General features: G+C 57.9%; 1 protein-coding gene and 1 long non-coding RNA gene across 3 annotated transcripts in view; both read left to right on the top strand.

The window, feature by feature from the left end:
• Positions 1-16,520, top strand: part of TBX3 (T-box transcription factor 3) — a 120,604-nt gene that overhangs the window by 5,068 nt on the left and 99,016 nt on the right. Inside the window, exons 4-7 of one of the 2 annotated variants that reach the window (XM_076352519.1) lie at positions 1,392-1,468; positions 2,800-2,957; positions 4,501-5,204; positions 6,082-6,592. The exons of the other annotated variant lie outside the window; for it this stretch is intronic. Of the exons in view, the coding sequence (XP_076208634.1) occupies positions 1,392-1,468; positions 2,800-2,957; positions 4,501-5,204; positions 6,082-6,528 (1,386 nt within the window). The 3' untranslated portion in view covers positions 6,529-6,592. Of the gene's footprint in view, positions 1-1,391; positions 1,469-2,799; positions 2,958-4,500; positions 5,205-6,081; positions 6,593-16,520 lie in introns of those variants that run through there. 2 annotated transcript variants of the gene reach the window in all.
• LOC143167407 (uncharacterized) lies at positions 11,916-14,987 on the top strand. Its single transcript, XR_012996546.1, has 2 exons — positions 11,916-12,077; positions 14,446-14,987. It is a non-coding gene; the product is annotated as an uncharacterized LOC143167407 (long non-coding RNA).

Raw genomic sequence — 16,520 nt, 5'->3', positions numbered from 1 at the left:
CAGAGGGTCTGGATGTGCAGCGCCCACTCGCTGCAGCTTCCCCGTGCCTCTCTCTGCCCCCTCACATCCTTGACTATTAAAAATTAAGGGGTGAAGAGGGGGGGGTCTGCACCTTTCTGCCCTCCGTTTCCAAAAGCCACTTCTCCCTCGGAGCTCGGGCTATTTTCCTCTCTTTCTGCGGCCGGGCGCTTGCAAGGAAACGGAAAGAAAATGTGTGTACAGAGAGTAGACTTTGCTTTGGGACTTATCAGCAGGGCTGTTCGCCCTGGTCTATCAGCTGGGGCCGGCGTGGTTGAAGGACAGAAATGAGCATATTTGTCTGATTGCCATGAAATCGCCTGGAAAGCGGCGTGCGGGAGCGGCGGGGGAGCCCTCGGCTCCGGCGCTGTGGGAGCCGCCTCGCCGGCAGGTCAGAAGGCACGGCCAGGATCACCTGGATTAAAAGTCCTGCTGGTTTTAGCAGCGGGTTTTCCTGCTCTTTTCCTGATCCGCGTGTGCGGCGGGGGGGGGCAGAGGGAGGGTAACTCGGGAGCCGGGGCCGGTCCTACCCCGCGCTCAGCCGCAGGCAGGGGTTTGCTCTTCGGGGTCCTGCTCTCCTCTCAAATTGGAGGGTTGCGGCGCTTCCAGCCCGGTCCAGGAGCGGGAGCGGGGCGGCGGGCCAGGCGGCATCCCGTCCCCGCCGTCCGCATCCCGTTAGAGCGAGGGGAGGCCCCCGGCCGGGCTTTGAATTTGCCTCCGCGCATAGTACGCGCGGGCACGGGGAGTTGCGGGGTGCCCTGCACCCCCCCCCCCCATCCCTCCAAAGGCAGGAAGAAGCAGCCATTCCCAGCGATTACCCGAACCCCGAGGAAACCCCCAAGCATTCACCAAAAAACTTGGACACCCCCCCCCCCAAAAAAAAAAATCAGCTCGCTCCTGGCACCCCCAAGTGCTCCAACACACACGCGGATGCGGAGCATAATGCAATTATATAAAGTATTTTATTATAGCAAGGGGGTGGGTATGATTCCTTTGCGGTTTAATTATGGCATTTAAGGAGTTTTAAGCGCAGGCATAACTTGCATGGATCGCATTGCACGGCCAAATTAATTCCGATGCGGTGGCAGCAACACGGGGCTCTTTTATTGCCACCACAGCCCGGGTCACCGCCCAGCCCGGCCGGGGGATTGGGTGCGAGCTGCCTCCAAACCGGCTCGCGAAAACACGGAGATTCATCCCAAAACCAGGGGCCTTTGCCCCCTGCCCCTGTCCTGCTCTTGCCGGGGTCCTGCCGGCGCTGGGGGAACTGGGGAGAGGGGTTTTTTTGCTGTTGTTTTTAATACAAAATCTCCTTATTTCTGCCCCAACCCCTTCCCTGTTGTGTTTTTTTTTTCTTTTTCTCCATCCTATAGATCACTCAGTTAAAAATTGACAACAACCCCTTTGCCAAAGGTTTTCGGGACACCGGGAATGGAAGGAGGGAAAAAAGGTGAGTCTGGATAGATTATATATAAGCGCCTTGTTTGGTTTTTGTGCATAAATCTCAGAACATGAGCAGAGGTCAAAATCACCTCGCCTTGCCTCCAAACCACACTTGTGCCCCCCCCCCCCGCAAAATTCAAAAGGATCTTGTCGTTAATAACGCCAAACTGATTGCATGGGAATTCTTTCCTGCTTTCCACGTTTATTTTTTACATCGCAGGGGATGGCTGGCCAAAGGGATGTTGGTGCATTAAGCAAATATCACCGGAGAAAGAAGTTTCCCTTAATTTTTTGAGGGGAAGATTACACTGTAGTTTGTATTTGGACTGGGAAAGAGGGAGAAGTGAGGGCAGAGCTGACCGCCGGTTGAATCTCCTCTGGCATTTTCCCGGGGACTGTATCGAAAAGACTAAAGTGTGGAGGAGAAACATATAAATAAACTGTTTTGACAGAGGTGTCTCGTGAATATGGAAGTAATTAATGGTAGAAGATTCTTTATTTTTTCCAAAAGCAGCAGGACACAGTTTGTGCCCCAGGTAGACAGACGGACAGAACTCGTTTTAATTGGACTCAAGGTTTTTATTTTTAACATTGGAGAAAATAGAGAAAGGGATGATTTTTTTTCCTTTGATGGGGGATACGTCTTTGTTTTGTTACAGCAGACGGGATATTTTAGCCATTTGCACTCAGGTTCAGATAATGAATAAATCTGTCTGGTTTTTTTGTTTAAAAAAAAGGGGGGGGGGGGAATGTAATGTAAAACAAGAGGCCTTTCTCCCTGCCCAGCACTGAGCCCAGCACACACACACACACACACGTGCGCGCGCCAGCTCCTCTTGTCCGTCAGTGTGAAAATAAAGCCAACGCTGGAGCCACAGGACGGAAATGATTTCTAATTTCTCTCTAAATATAAATAGATTTTTACTCCGGGTTAATTGTTGGTGAAAAGATTACATAAAGTGCCTAACAAAATAACCACTTCCTAGCAATCTTAGCAACCATTAAGATGGCTCATATCTCTGGAACATCCTCGCCTTTTAAAAGCTAATCTCCAGGGAATGCTTCCCTCTCCCCTCCGCCCCTTGTCTTTAATATCTGCCCTTGCTGAGGAGCTGCTCACCGCTTCCAAGAAATCTCTTATTAGCAGCCAAGTCCTGCCTGCGAGAAACGCGTTCCCCCCTCGAGGGGACCTTGGCCCTTAATTCCCCTGCCCCAGTCATCCCCAAAGAGGAACTCAAGAAGGGGCTGGGGAAGGGATAGGGGGTGCCGGGGGGAGGAAAGGGGTGCCCGGGGGGGTTGCCGGGGGTCCGCTCGCCCAGCGGGTGCGTCTGCCCGTAGGAAGCAGCTGACCCTGCAGTCCATGCGGGTGTACGACGAGAGGCAGAAGAAGGAAAACCCCACCTCGGACGAGTCGTCCAACGAGCAGACAGCCTTCAAGTGCTTCGCCCAGTCCTCCTGCCCCGCCGTGCCCGCCGTCGGCACCTCCAGCCTCAAAGGTGAGAGCTGCGGCCCCCCGGGTTCCCCCGGGGAGAGCCTGGGCGCCTGCTCTGCGGGGGGACGGATCCCGGCCTGTACCGCTGCCCTCTGGCACCAGAGTTTCTTCCTTCTTTCCTTCCTTCTTTCCTTCCTTTATCTTTCTTTCTTTTCTCTTTTTTCCCATTTTCTCTCTTTGCTCTCTTCTCTTCTCTCCTCTCTCTTTCATCTTGCTTCTTTCTCTTCTTTATCTCTTTTCTTTTCCCCTCCCTCTCTGTCCTTCGTGCACTCTTTATCTTTTTATTTGTCTCTCTCTTTCCCTTCTTTCCCTTCTTTCCCTTCTTTCCCTTCTTTCCCTTCTTTCCCTTCTTTCCCTTCTTTCCCTTCTTTCCCTTCTTTCCCTTCTTCTCTCACTCTCCTTCTTGCTTGCTTCCTTTTTCTTTCTTTTTCTCTCCCTTTCTTTCCCTCTCCCCCTCTTTTTCTCTCTCTTTCTCCCTCTCTGCCCTTCCCACTGCTCCCCTCGCACTTTCTTTCTCTCCTTCTCCCTCGCCCCCCGGCCTCCCTCTCCTCCCACTGCACGTTCATTCCTCCCCTCCTCGGTTCAGAAAGGAGCCAGCTCTGAGTCAAGGGAGCAAAGACAGACCACGGGGCAAAAGTTCAAAACTGGAGTCACTCCATTAATATTCCTCTCTGAATCTGTTATTAGAGGAAGGATCTTTCCCCTGGATACAGTCCCGAACTTTGTTATAGAAAAGTCACCCTCGATTTCTCTGCGTGCGGGGCTGGGAGCTGTCTGCAGCTCTCTCACATGTATTAATCCATCCAGGGGCGGGGGGTGCAGGGGGAGGAGGAAACAACCTCTTTTTTGTTGTTGCTTTACTCGTTTGTTTAAAGTCCTGCCGAGCTGAGGGGAGGGGAGCGGAGCTGGGAGGGGACCCGAAAAGCAAACCAGAGCTTCGCACCTGGGGCGCTGAAATTAGGAGATGAAGTGCAGAGGAATCCGGCGAAGCCGTGCATGCGTTTGGGGAGGAGGAGGAGGAAGGGGGGGGTCCAGAGGGTGATGGAGGTCGGTGTGTGTGTGTGTGTTTTCAAAGTTTGCCCGTTGAAAGGGCTGAAAACTTTGGAAAAGTTCTTAGGAGACACATCCCCAAGGCCCTCCAACCCCGCCGGGAGGACGCCGCTGTCCCTGCCGCTCCGCTGCCTCTGCCGCGGCCGGGGGGGCTCCCCGGGGGCTCGCCGCTGCCCCGGGCAGCCCCGGCGGAGCGGAGCCGCTGGCCCCGGGCCCGCCCGGCCTGGGGAGGGGGGGGGGGGAGGGTGTCGCTTCTCCGGGTCGCCGCTTTGTTTCGCAGCCGGTTTTGCTGCGCTGTGTAAAACTCGGGTTGCCTTGGATGGGGCGGGCGGTGGGAGCCGGGGGGGCGCATTTATTTATATAATAATAAAAAAAGGAAGTATTTGCATTTAAATCTCTGGCCGGCCGGGAAACCTCTCTGCCCCCTCTCCCGGCCCGACGGGGGTTTAGGGACGTGCAGTGCCGGATCCCAGCCCCGGGCTCCCTTTGTCTTGCAGATCTCTGCCCCAGCGAGGGAGACAGCGATGCTGACAGCAAAGACGATCCCTTGCTAGAAACCAACGAGTCGGGCAAAATCAGTACGACCACCGCCACCACCCCAGCGCCGGCCAGCTCCGCCGCGGCCGCGGGAGACGACCCCCGGGAGAAGGGGGGCAGCCCCTCCAAAAGTCACTTTTTCCCCGGTGACTCAGCGGGGAGCCGGAGCCGAGAGAGGACGGAGAAAGCCCCTCCGGACTCCCGGCACAGCCCGGCTACTATCTCTTCCAGCACCCGGGGGGGAAGCCTGAGCGGCGAGGAACTGAAAAGCCCCCTCAGGGATGGTCCCAAAGTAGATGAGAACCGGCTGCTGGGCAAAGAGCCCTTCGCCCCCCTCACGGTCCAGACCGACAGCACGGCCCACCTGAGCCAGGGACACTTGCAAAACCTCGGCTTCCCCCCTGCCCTGGCCGGCCAGCAGTTCTTCAACCCGCTGGGGAACGGGCACCCGCTGCTGCTGCACCCCGGGCAGTTCGCCATGGGGGGGGCTTTCTCCGGCATGGCCGCGGGTATGGGTCCCCTGCTCGCCACCGTCTCCGGGGCATCCGCCGGTGTCTCGGGACTGGACAACACGGTCATGGCCACGGCGGCGGCCCAGGGACTCTCGGGAGCATCGGCGGCTGCTTTGCCTTTCCATCTGCAGCAGCACGTCCTGGCTTCTCAGGTACCGCACCCCCCCTTCCCCCCCGCTGCAACTCCGGAGCAGGGGGGCTCCGTCCCAGGGGAAGGGGGGGCACCAGGACACCCCCTTTAGCCTCCTCGCTGCGGGGTCCCGGCACCCCCCCCCCCCCCCGGCTCTCTCTGCAGGGGCAGGCGCCGGGTTTGGGGGAAAGTCGGAGGTGGAAAAGCCCCAGGGTGGGGGGCGGGGGGTGTGTGGTGCCCCACCTTGACCTCCCGGAGCTCTTCCACCCGCTCCGCTGTCCTCTAGCTCCTGTGCTCCCTGGGACACCGTGCCGGGGCCAGGCCTCTGCCCCCCCGGGGGAGGGGGGGGCTTGGCGGCTCCCCCGGGGCAATCCCAGCGCACAGCTCCGCGGTGCGGAGCGCGTCGCAGCCTGCGGAGCGGAGCCGCCGTCGGGGGAGCGGGAAGGGGGGGGGGAAGAGACGCCCTGGGCTGCCCTGCGGGGGGTGGCGGCTATACCTGCGGGGACAGAGCGTTTGCCCCAGCGAAAGGAAAATCTCCCCGCGGAGGAAGAGAGTCGGGGGGGGGGAGACACCGCGGCCCTTATTTCATTTCGCCCCCGTTGGGCCACGACCCCCCCCCCCCCAACGGGAGGGGGGCCGGCGGGGTGGGGGCCGTGCAGGGCAGAGCCTCGGCAGGGTCTGCCTCGGGGGGGGAGCGGGTGGTTTTGGCCTCGGCACTGGGAGGACGGGTCTTCGTCCCCTCCCGTGGGCGGCAGCAGCTTGGCCGCTGTCAACTCTCCCACCGGCGTGTGCGTGGGGGGTGGGGGGTGGGTGCTGGCGTGGGGGTGCCGTGGAGCATCCCCCGGGAGGGGACGTGCAGGCCGGTAACCCTTTCCTTTCTCTCTCCTTCCCTCCCGCAGGGCCTGGCCATGTCTCCCTTCGGAAGTCTCTTCCCCTACCCCTACACCTACATGGCGGCGGCGGCCGCCGCCTCCAGCGCCGCCTCCAGCTCGGTGCACCGGCACCCCTTCCTCAACGCCGTGCGGCCGCGGCTCCGCTACAGCCCCTACCCGCTGCCCGTCCCCCTGCCCGACGGCAGCAGCCTCCTCACCACCGCCCTGCCCGGCCTGGCCGCCGGCTCTGGCGAGGGGAAAGCGGGGGGGTTGACCACCAGCCCCGGTTCCGTGCCCCTGGACTCCGCCTCGGACCTCACCAGCCGCTCGTCCACCCTCTCCTCCGGCTCCGTCTCCCTCTCCCCCAAACTGGGCGCGGACAAGGAGGCGGCCACCAGCGAACTGCAAAACATCCAGCGCCTGGTCAGCGGGCTCGACCCCAAGCAGGACAGATCCCGCAGCGGCTCCCCGTAACCCCCCCCCCCGGCCTCCGGGAGCTCATTTCAATTCAGTCTCGCAGTGCACTTTGTTTGAAAGAAACCACATCCTCCACCCGCGAGTTGTTTTTTTATCACCCTCTTTAATTTTGTTTTTTTCTTCCCCTTTCTATTTTTTTTTTTAATATATATAAAATCCCCCGGCGTTGCGTGCGCGCTTATCAGCAAAAAGGTATCTGGCGAAGCAGGGGGGTGAGGGTAGGGAGAGGCTCGGGGATGGGGGAGCGGAGCCGAGGTGGGAGAGCTGGGTCGGAGGCTGCTCGCAGGGAGCAGGCTGGCCCGGCCGGGTCACCGGCGGGGTTGTGGCATCCTCCTCTCTTTCTTTTTTTTTTTTTTTAAACTGTGTAAAAAACAAAAAAAACCAAAAAAAACCACCCAGAAAAAAAGAAAAAAAAAACACCTAAAAGCAAAAATAAAACAAAAAAAGTCAAACAAACGTATGAATAAAAATTAAGCAAGAGAAGTGATTTTTTCTTTCCGAAAGAAAAGCGTGTAAGTAACTCGCATATTGGTTCTTCAACAGTTGTTTCCTGGGTGGGTTGTTAACAACAACCGCCTTAGTCAATATTAAGGGAAGCTGTGTGTTTAAAATGTTATTGTGATGTCTGAGAGCCAGTCGGTGGCTTTTTTTTGCATGTTCCGTAGTAGTCTGCTTTTTTTGGGGGGGTTATTTTTTTATTTCGGTGGGGTTTTGTTGTTTATTTTTGATGCTCGTTACAAATCCCAGGGAAAAAATTATTAATAATAATAATAAAAACAAAAATAAGACCCTCGTCCCTCTACCTTAAACATCCTCCCTGTAGCAACAACAATAAGAAGTGTAGCTGGAAAGAAAAAAAAAAAAGTGAATTTATTTTATCTAAAAACCCCTGTAGCTCGACTGTAGGTTTATCACAGCTTTCCCTCTTTAATTGTATATGCAATAACAAGGTTTAAACATACTGAGAAGAAGAAAAGAGCGGACACTATTATTAAAACAAAGTATTTATGTAATTATTTGATAACTCTTGTAAATACGTGGAATATGAATACTCGAAATTAAACTTTAATTTATTGACATTGTACATATCTCTGTAAATACGACTGCAGCTGTCTTTTTTTTCCCCCTTCTGTTTTTATTTTTAGTCGGTTTCATTTCAAGTTCGTAATTCCTTTAAACATGCACCCCGACCCAGAGGAGAAATCCCCCCATTTCTGACGGCTCACTTTTTAAATCGGAGTTCACCCCAGAAAACCTGACCTCGTCCTTTTGCAAAGGAGCCGAATGCAAAAAGCAAAGCAGAAACAAACAAAATTAACCAAAAAGACCTTTAAAAAAAAAAAAAACAAAAGAGAGAAAAAGAAAAAGCGACGTGCCATGGTAGCTTTTAATCCTCGATTTCTTCAGTGTTCGAAGTGCTACTTTCCGTATAAAATGTCAACAACAAAAAAATTATATACGTTAATAGACGACAACAGGCTTCTCCAGTGGCTTGAGAGAAAAAAGATGACGATTCTAGGATTTTCTTTACTTTGTATTATTTTTTTCCCCCGGTTCCTCGGTGTGTCAAAAAACCAACCCCACGATGGAGTTTTACTACTGTGCTTATTGTTGTCTTTGTTTGAGTGAGTGCATATTTTCTTGGCTCGAAAGTCAGGTGCTCAGAGCTGGTTCAAAGGAAAAAAAAAAAAAATGAAGGTATATTTTGTGTTATATAAATGTTGAGAAGTTCTTGACTTTTTTTTTTCTGTAATTTCCCCCCCCCCCTTTTAAAAGTCACTGAAGTTTCAATAAATTTTTATTGAAATGTCTCGGGCGTACTGTGAAATGCCTTCACCCCAACCCTCCCGAAAGTGCCTGGGAGGATGGAGGGGTTGAAAGATATATATCCCTCCTCTGCCTTTCTCCTCCATCCCCCATCCCCTTCCCAATATTAAGATATTTCTCCTGGAAGGAGCTAGTACGAACCAGTCGGGATGGTGTCGTTGGAATTGTTGGTGGGGAAGCGCGAGTTTTAAGCAGGCTGTTTAATGTACCTTTTCCGCCTTCATCCCTCTCGCTTTTAAAGTCGATCCAGAGGCTACTAAGTCACCTCTTTTAATGGAAGAATATTAAGTGGCGTTTGAAAAGTTAATGAGAAAGGCTCAGCTATGCTTTTATCTGTCATAAATTAATAACGCAAAAGTGAAGAATTAGAGAATAGATCGGTTAAATTTTAATGCAGAGCCCTTCTCCAAAGTTTCCAGGTAAAGTGCTCAGGAGCTGATGGTGTTGCTGGGCTCGTTTCCCCTCCCGTCCGGGCAGAGGAATTGGCTTTTCCAGTTAGTTATCACCTGGAAATACACGCTGGTTGTTTCTTTTATTTTTCCCCTCCCTTGGAGTCGCCCCTTCTCACCCTCGGGCTGATGATATGTTGAGATTCAGCTAGAAAATGGCTGAAACGGGGACAGGCATCCAGGCTGCAGGCTGGACCAGTGGCCTGGGAGGTCACCGAGGAGAGAACTGAGGAGAACTGGCAGCCCCTGCCTGTGCCTTTGCCAGTCCGTGAACACATCCTTTAGCAGAACATACATATTTCTCCTTGTTAAAGAGATTTCCCCCCCCCCTCCTCCCTTCAACAGTTAGTGGCCGTATATTGGAAAGTGATTCATCCTCCGCCAGTAATAAATATTATAAGGATGTACTTCCAGCCTGTATCCTGTTTTATACTCCGCCTGCCCCTCGGCCCGTGGCCCCCGGCTCCTGCGCCGGCGAGATAAAGAGAGGGCCAGTGGGTCAAAGTGGCGATAAAGCTTTTTTCCCCCGACTTTTTAACAAGCGGGACACCCCCCCCCACCCCTCCCACCCCCACCCCACCCCTCCGCCATGCACATCAAACCCTGCTCAAGTCCCCTTCATGGGGGGACGGGACCCTTCCCATTTCAGCTTGGGGCCGGTGGGTTTGTGTATTTTAAGTCCACGGTGCTTGCAGCGGGGGAAAGGTTCGGGCTGAGCAGGATTCCTTCCCTCCCTCTTCCCCCATCCTCGGGTGGCCCAAGGTGATGGCTGCTGGAAATGTCACTTTAGCTGATGCTCCCCTGAGCTGGCCTGGGCGAGGTGGGGCTTTTAGGGATAAAGGTGGCGTCGGGTCTGGCAAAAGACGCTAAACCCCCCCCACCCCACCCCCAAGAACCAGGCAGCGTCTGCGGGCAGCCGGCCTTCGGGCTGCAGCCCCGCAAGCCGGTTTCCACCCGGATCCTCCCCGCGGGTGGAAGCTGGGGCTGCTCCGGGGGGGGGATGGGTGTTACCCGGCCCCGGGGGGGGGGAGCAAAGCGGCGGGGCCGGCCGCTGCAGCCCCTCCGGGCTGTAAACCCATCCTTCGCTACGCCGTTCAACTTTCTCCTCTGCTCTGAGCTCTGACCTTAGAGGCAGCGCAGAGGCACCTTCCCCTGCGTTACAGACCCCCCAGCCACCTCGCTCTCCAATTTATTTGGCTTCAGGAACGATGGGGGAACCTCTATTTTTTTTTCCCCCTCCCCAGCTGCTTGTCCCCCAAATCTCTCTTACAGAGGGAGAGCGGTTACGGTCTGTGTGGGAGGGAGATTTTCGTAGCTGGCGAGGAAATTCGCTGCTGATGTTTAGAGGAAAGCAAACACCCCCCCAGCCTCCCCCCCCCCCCCGCCTCGCTTTCCTGCCGGCCCAGGAGTCCGGCAGCCGCTCCGCAGGCCAGGCGGGCACCGGCAGCCCCGGGGCGCCGCAAAACCGGAGGTCACCGTTTATTTTTATTTTATTTTATTTTTTTTTAAGGCTGAGGGTGCAGCCTGATTGATTTAACCCCCCCACTTCCACGGGCCTAATGCTGACCTCCCCCTCTCCATGCCCTTGCAAGAAATCCGTGTACCGCAGGTGTAACCCTGACTTGCAAATGGCTTTATCTCTTGTGTATCTTATTTGTATATAGTAACGTTAATGAGTAACTCTTGTGGCGCTTGCGGATGGAGGTAAACAGCGAGCAATCTCTCTGGATTATCCTGTCTATTACTCACCTGGCGCCTGTCTTGATATCCTCAATGGTTTTATGGCTGATGCAGGCGACCCGGCGCTGGGTGGGGGGGTGTCCGGCGGCGGGGGGGGTCCGGCGGGGCGCCGGCGCCACCTCTCGGGCAGCCCGAGCAGTGCGGAGCGGCCCCCGAGGGGACCCACGGCCCGTGGGAGGGGGGCACGGCACCCACCGGGAGGGTGGCTCCGGGGGAGGTGGGGGGTGGGGAGGGGCGGGGGGAGGCGAGCCGGCATCCCCCCCGCGACCCCCGACCGGGCAGCGCGGCGGAGCTCGCCGCTGGCTTTGCTGGGAGCAGAGCTGGGTTTTAGCCGCAGGAGTTTTAGCCCCGAGTCCAAGCTCCCGGGAAAGCGGGGCAGGAGCGCGGGGCTGCGGCCGCACCGCCGGGCCGGGGTGGTGGTTGGGGGGGGGGTGGTGGTGGTGGGCACCGGAGCCGCAGCGGCCCGGGGAGGACACCGACACCGACACCGACACCCCCGCGGGGCCCGGCGGTGCGGTCACCCGCCGCCGCCGTCCTGCCGGCCCGCTCGGCCCACGCTCCGCTATTAGTTAATTCTTGATTGATTACAAGTGAAAATTTATGACCCTCTCCCCCCCCCCCCCCCCCAGCCTCCCGGCCCCCTCGCACGCACACACGCTCCTGCCCTCTGCAAACACTCCGAGGGAGGGAGGCGGGAGGCGTGTTGTTGTTTTTGGCCTTGACAGCTTCCAGGAATATGAAATATTTAAGCCCTTCGGTCGATCTCCCGTACCCTGGCCGCCCTTCTTCTTCCCCCCCCCCCTTTCATGTCCCGGCTCGGGGGGGTCCCGCGGCGGCCGGGCCCCCTCCCCGCACACAGCCGGCGTGCGGGCTCGGAGCACGCCAGGCCTCGCAGATCAAAGGGACCTCTCCGGCCTCCGCACAAGGGAAGGGGGGGGGGGGGGGGGGAAGGTTGATTTCTTTAACGATTGTTCGTAAAAGTCTTGGAAGCAGGGACCATCCCGCCTCCTCCCTCGCCCCGGGCTGCAGGATTGCACCGGGAAACGATTTTGGGAAGGCAGAGAGAGGGCTCGGGAGAAGGGAAGGGGGGGGGGTGGGGAAGGGGAAAAAAAAAAAAGAAAAGAAAAAAGAGAGGAGTTGCTTGAAATTTAGCAGCCGTGTGTCTGCAGGAGCGCACACCCCCGTCCCGGGTGGGAGCCCGAGCCGCGGGGTCTGCGCGCCCCGGGTGGGCAGCGGGGCCCGGGCCGCCCTCGGACGCGCGCCCCCAAAAAAGCCCCCACAAGAGCGGGGCCAAGGCGAACCCCAAGCGCCTTAGTGTGCCCGTGGGTGTGCGGCGGGGAGGGGGGGGCGTAGGCAGGGCGCAGCCTCCCCCCGTTTCTGCAGCTCCTGCTGCCGGGAAGCCCGGTTGCGAGGAGCGCTGCAAACCGGTCACCGGAGCGCGCTGCTCCACGCACGGACACGCACTGGCCTGGCCAGGGCTGAGAGACGGACGGACGGACGGACGGACCGGTTGTTTGTTGTCTCGGGAGGGTAAATGGTCTGATGTGGCGATTGCCTTGAGGCGCTGGTGCTTAACGCGGGGGGGGGGGGGGGGGGCGAGCAGCCGTGGCACCCTGCGGAGACCGCCCCGCTCCTCTCCGCCCGCCGGTCCCTGTCACCCCGGCTCCGGGGAGCCGCGCCCGGGGCGGGCCGGGCCGGGGGGGGGGGGGCAGCGGGGGCAGCCGGCCGGGCGGATCCGTGCTGGAGGCGCCGGGACGGCTGGGTTGGGGTGAGCTTTTTGGGGGGGGGGGTGTGAGGAAACGGGGCGGGAAAAACAACCTCCCTACTTCGGCACCTACAGCCGCGCCTTGCAAAGGACCCCCCCGTCCCCAGGGGCACGGTGGCACCCCCGAGCCCTCGCCCCCTTACACACTGTGCACACACGCCGGGAGGGCAAACAGCCCCGCACGGGGACATTCCGGCCCGCGTAGCCGGGGGCTCGCATCGCGTTATCGCCCTGACCCGCCGACCTCTCCCCGCAGCCGGCCCCTCCGTGCGTCCCTCTCCCGAGCGGTGCAAGGGCGGCCCTTTACACCTGAAGCCTTTTGACTGCGGGCGGAGGGAAAAAGCCAGCGGCTCCCGGGGAGCCAGCTCCGGAGGACGATTCGTGGGGTCGGTTTGGGGTTTTTGTTTTTTTTTTTTTTGTTTTTTTCCCCAGCCAGCCCCAAACTTCCCACGTGCTTCTCCCAAAACCCCGCATTATTAGCGAACAATTAAGGCGTGTAAAAACACGGCGAGGCGAAGCCCTTAGCTTGAAGTGGCCGTTCAAGGCGCTGTAGTAACTCCTGGCTCCAGCTCCTCGCCCCGACGCGGAGGGCTGCGGCGGGTCCTCCCCGCCCGCTGCGGGCAGGGTGAGCCCCGAGGCCGGGCCGGCTGCGGGGCTCTGCGGGCAGCGGCCGGGGCACCGGGGCTCTGCGGGGCTCGGGAGTCTGCGCCCTCCTCATCTGCCACCGCTCCTCCGCGGGAGCCCAGACCGCAGCCGCCCCGCAGTCACCGCCTTTGGGTTTTCCCTTTTCTAATCCACTTTGTTTTTTGTTTTTAATTTTTTTTTTAATGATTTGATTATTTTGGAGAAAATACTTCTTTTTTGTTTGGTTTTTTTTTTTTTTTTAAACGCTCTCAGCCGAAACAGAGTTCGACCTCTAGCGCAGGTAACCGCAGCCATAATTCCAGCTGAACCTCACGTTGGTCTCGCTAAACTTAGCTTCCCTCACTGCCCCAAATAAAGCCCTTCCTAGAGAAGGACGCTTTTCAACATGGCATTGAAAAAAAAAACCCCACAAACAAACCACTGATGGCAAGCGGGCTGGGCTGTGCCGAGCCCCGACCCGACCCCACGGACACCCCGACCCCCTCCCCTCCCGGGGCAGCCCCCCTCTGCCTCCGGCTTCTCTCCTCTCCGAAATCCTTTCAAGCTTTATTCGCTTGCAAGCCGCTAAAGCTCCACTGACCAAATAAAGTTAACAAGGAAATTAGCCCGAGAGAAAAAAGCCAGCGGTGCTTTTTCCCCCGGACCTGCTCCTTCCAGTGAAGGTACGAGCGGAGCGGCTCCGGGGAAGGGGGGGACAGGCCGGAGGGGGGGGGGGGGTGTCCCACCGACTGGACCGAAGGATCGGTGAAATAAGGAGCCTTTCTTGGGGCAAGAGGAGGCGGCAGGGAGGGAGCTGGAAGGGTTTGCTCCAAGCTTTTGTGCAAAACGTGGAGTCACGTTGCTGGTCGCTCTGCAGGGAAGGGGCCCCCCGCCGCCGCAGCCCCCCGCGATCGCGCTGCCCGACCGCGCTCCTTGGGAAACCTGTCACCGCGGTCTTCTGGCAGGATTATTCCCCTTCCGCCGTGAAACTTTTCCCAGGTGCTCTCGCATTTATTTTTCACAGGTTGCTTGAAAATTATTATCTTTTTTTTTCAGCTTTCCCCTGCTGCCCGTTCGTGGCCTTCCCCGTGGATTTTTGAGGGGCGCTTTTTAACTCCTCCGCTCTCCTGAGTCCTATTTCAGCCGGTTTCCATTTCTCCCGACTCCGGGCTAAAAAACAAACAGAAAAAACCTCCCAAACCTTGAATACAAATATAAGACAGGTCAGGAGGCTCCCCCGCTCCGCTTGCTGGAGCGGGTGGGGGTAGGGGCTACCCCTAGGAAAAGTGAAAAGCTTGTTTTAATGGGCGGTCATTGCTAAATCTCACCTTAGGGCCAAAACGACTCGCGACCCATTGCCCTCCTTACGATGTATTTATTTGTCTCAGTGGCACCAGCCGTCAGTCATTAGTGGGGGGGTTAACCCGAGAGCCGCACCACGGTGGTGGTGGTGGTGGTGGTGGTCTTCTTGTGGCTCTTTGCTTTGTTTTAAATATGATTTCTCAACAGGAACCTGTCCAGAAGCGGAGGAATAACTTGTCCCGGGAAGGCTCCCTGGTGAAACGCGGCGGGAACACGCGTGGGAGCGCAGCAAGCGACGACCCCTCCGAAAACGCGGCTGTTTCGGTCTGCGAAAGCGGGGCTTTGGTTCGCACCCCGAAGGGTTTGCTCCCGGGAAAAGCGGCGGCTTGGGCCAGCGGAGACTTTATTTAATGAACCTGGCGATGTTTTCCAATATTCTTAGCAATTACGGAGGGGGGGAAAGAAAAAAAAAAGAAAAAGAAACCCAACTGCAACAGCAGCCGCCCGAGTCCGCGGGCAGCCGGGCGAGCTGCCGCCGTCCCCGGCACGGAGCGGCCGGCGGGGACCGGGGGGTGCACCCGGGCAGCAGCTCCCGACACCCGCACTCCGACGGCTGCGTTTCCACGCACGCGTTTCTGCGATTACAGGCATACCATGCGCATAGCTCCAGAGCCTCCCCGTAGCTGTATATTGCTTTATTTAGATATATCTCTCTCCGCATTTAGTATGTGTAAAGCGCTAAGCAGCTTTATATGTTTCAATTATTTCTATAGTTCAAATACACACATATATGTGTCGTTATATGAAGATAACGCGAAGGGATGAGGCTGTGGGGCACCCCTTTCGCTTCGCACAAGAGGCGTGCGGTGTGGGGCACCGCGGCCCCGGCTTTCCCAGGCTCTGTCCCGCCCGGCCGAGCACAGCGATACTCTCAGGCTGGGGCCGGGAGGCTCTGGCTGGTGTATTCGGTATCTGTGTCTCGGTCAGCTTTGCGTTATCTTCGCTACCGCGTGTCCTGGGTAAATTCAGCTCTGCGAACACCAGCTCGCCGAGCGGCCCCGGGCTCTCTCGCCACCCCCGGGGCAGCTTTGAGGGGGTCCCTGCCCGTCGCCCCTCGAGGAGCGGGGAGCCGTGCGGGAGCCTCCCCGCTCGGCTGCCGGCCCGGAGCCCCGGTGCTTGTGTTCACACCCCTTTTACAACCGGCTCGCTGGTTTGTTCCCTCTGCCAAATATTTAACCGGGGGCGGGGTGGGGAAGAGAGATATAAAGCATAAATTTCATCCTCCTTTTTCCCCGAACCCGGCATCCCGCGGCTCCAAATTTCTGCTCTCAGGGGGATGGACCGACGGTGCGAGAGTGTTTCCCGTGCGTGCGGCTTGTCCCCCAGCGCAGCCCCGGCTGACTGCGGGCAGCGGGCAGAGCAAGGCGGGGAGGGAGCTCCGTCCTCGCCCCGCGTCTCACGCAGTCCTGAAACCGCGACACAATCAAATTAGGGACTCGTGAAACGACGGCAGCAGGCAGGACCTGGATGCCCCGTGGCCAGCAGCCCGCGTGTTTAGGAGGAGGAAAGGAGGGTGCCTCGCTGCTGGGGGTGCACCCGCGGCCCGGGGGGCTGGAGCCGGGGCCGGGGCCGTTCCAGGGGCCGTTGCCGGGGCCGGGTCGCGCCGCTAAGCCGCTCCTGGAGTGCCACCTGGTGGGGGCAGCCCGGCAGCACGGGCAGGGCTCGGCTCCAGGGGTCCCCCGCAGCCGCCCGGCCCCCCTCCCCCGGGAAGCGTCTTCCCAAGGCTGGCAGGGGGAGTGGGGCAGCGGCGGGGGTGTGTGTGTGTGTGTGTGTGGGTGTGGGTGTGGGTGTGTGTGCGGGTGTAGGGGATCCCCAACTGCCTGGGCACGAGAAACACTGAGGATGCAAGTAGCAGCGTTAAAAAGGAAAAGATAGGAATTGAAAGTGTTTCTCCTTCAGAGCCTGAGAAAGAAGAGCCTCTTCTGGAAATCCTACGTGCCCACCCTCCTTCTGTTCGCTTATAATCATGGGGGGGCTGAGGGCGTATGTGCAAGAATGCCATCAACACCGACATGACGGCTCCTGGTGTTTTCAGTGAACTCCGAATGAGAACCCGGCTGCTGGGCATTCAGAAGAAAGTGGCGTTAGGCCTGGCATTTTTGTAGGAAACTTCCCAGAGTGTTACAGGTGTGCGTGTAGCTGCGCTCAGAGCAGGCGGGCTCTTAAAAATGAACCGTCGCCCTCCCCCGGCTGCACCCGCGGGCTGGTTTGCATGGCACAAG

The sequence above is a fragment of the Aptenodytes patagonicus genome, chromosome 15 (genome assembly GCF_965638725.1).
Source record: "Aptenodytes patagonicus chromosome 15, bAptPat1.pri.cur, whole genome shotgun sequence".
Classification (NCBI taxonomy): Eukaryota; Metazoa; Chordata; class Aves; order Sphenisciformes; family Spheniscidae; genus Aptenodytes; species Aptenodytes patagonicus.
This window is presented reverse-complemented; position numbering and strand designations above follow the sequence as displayed.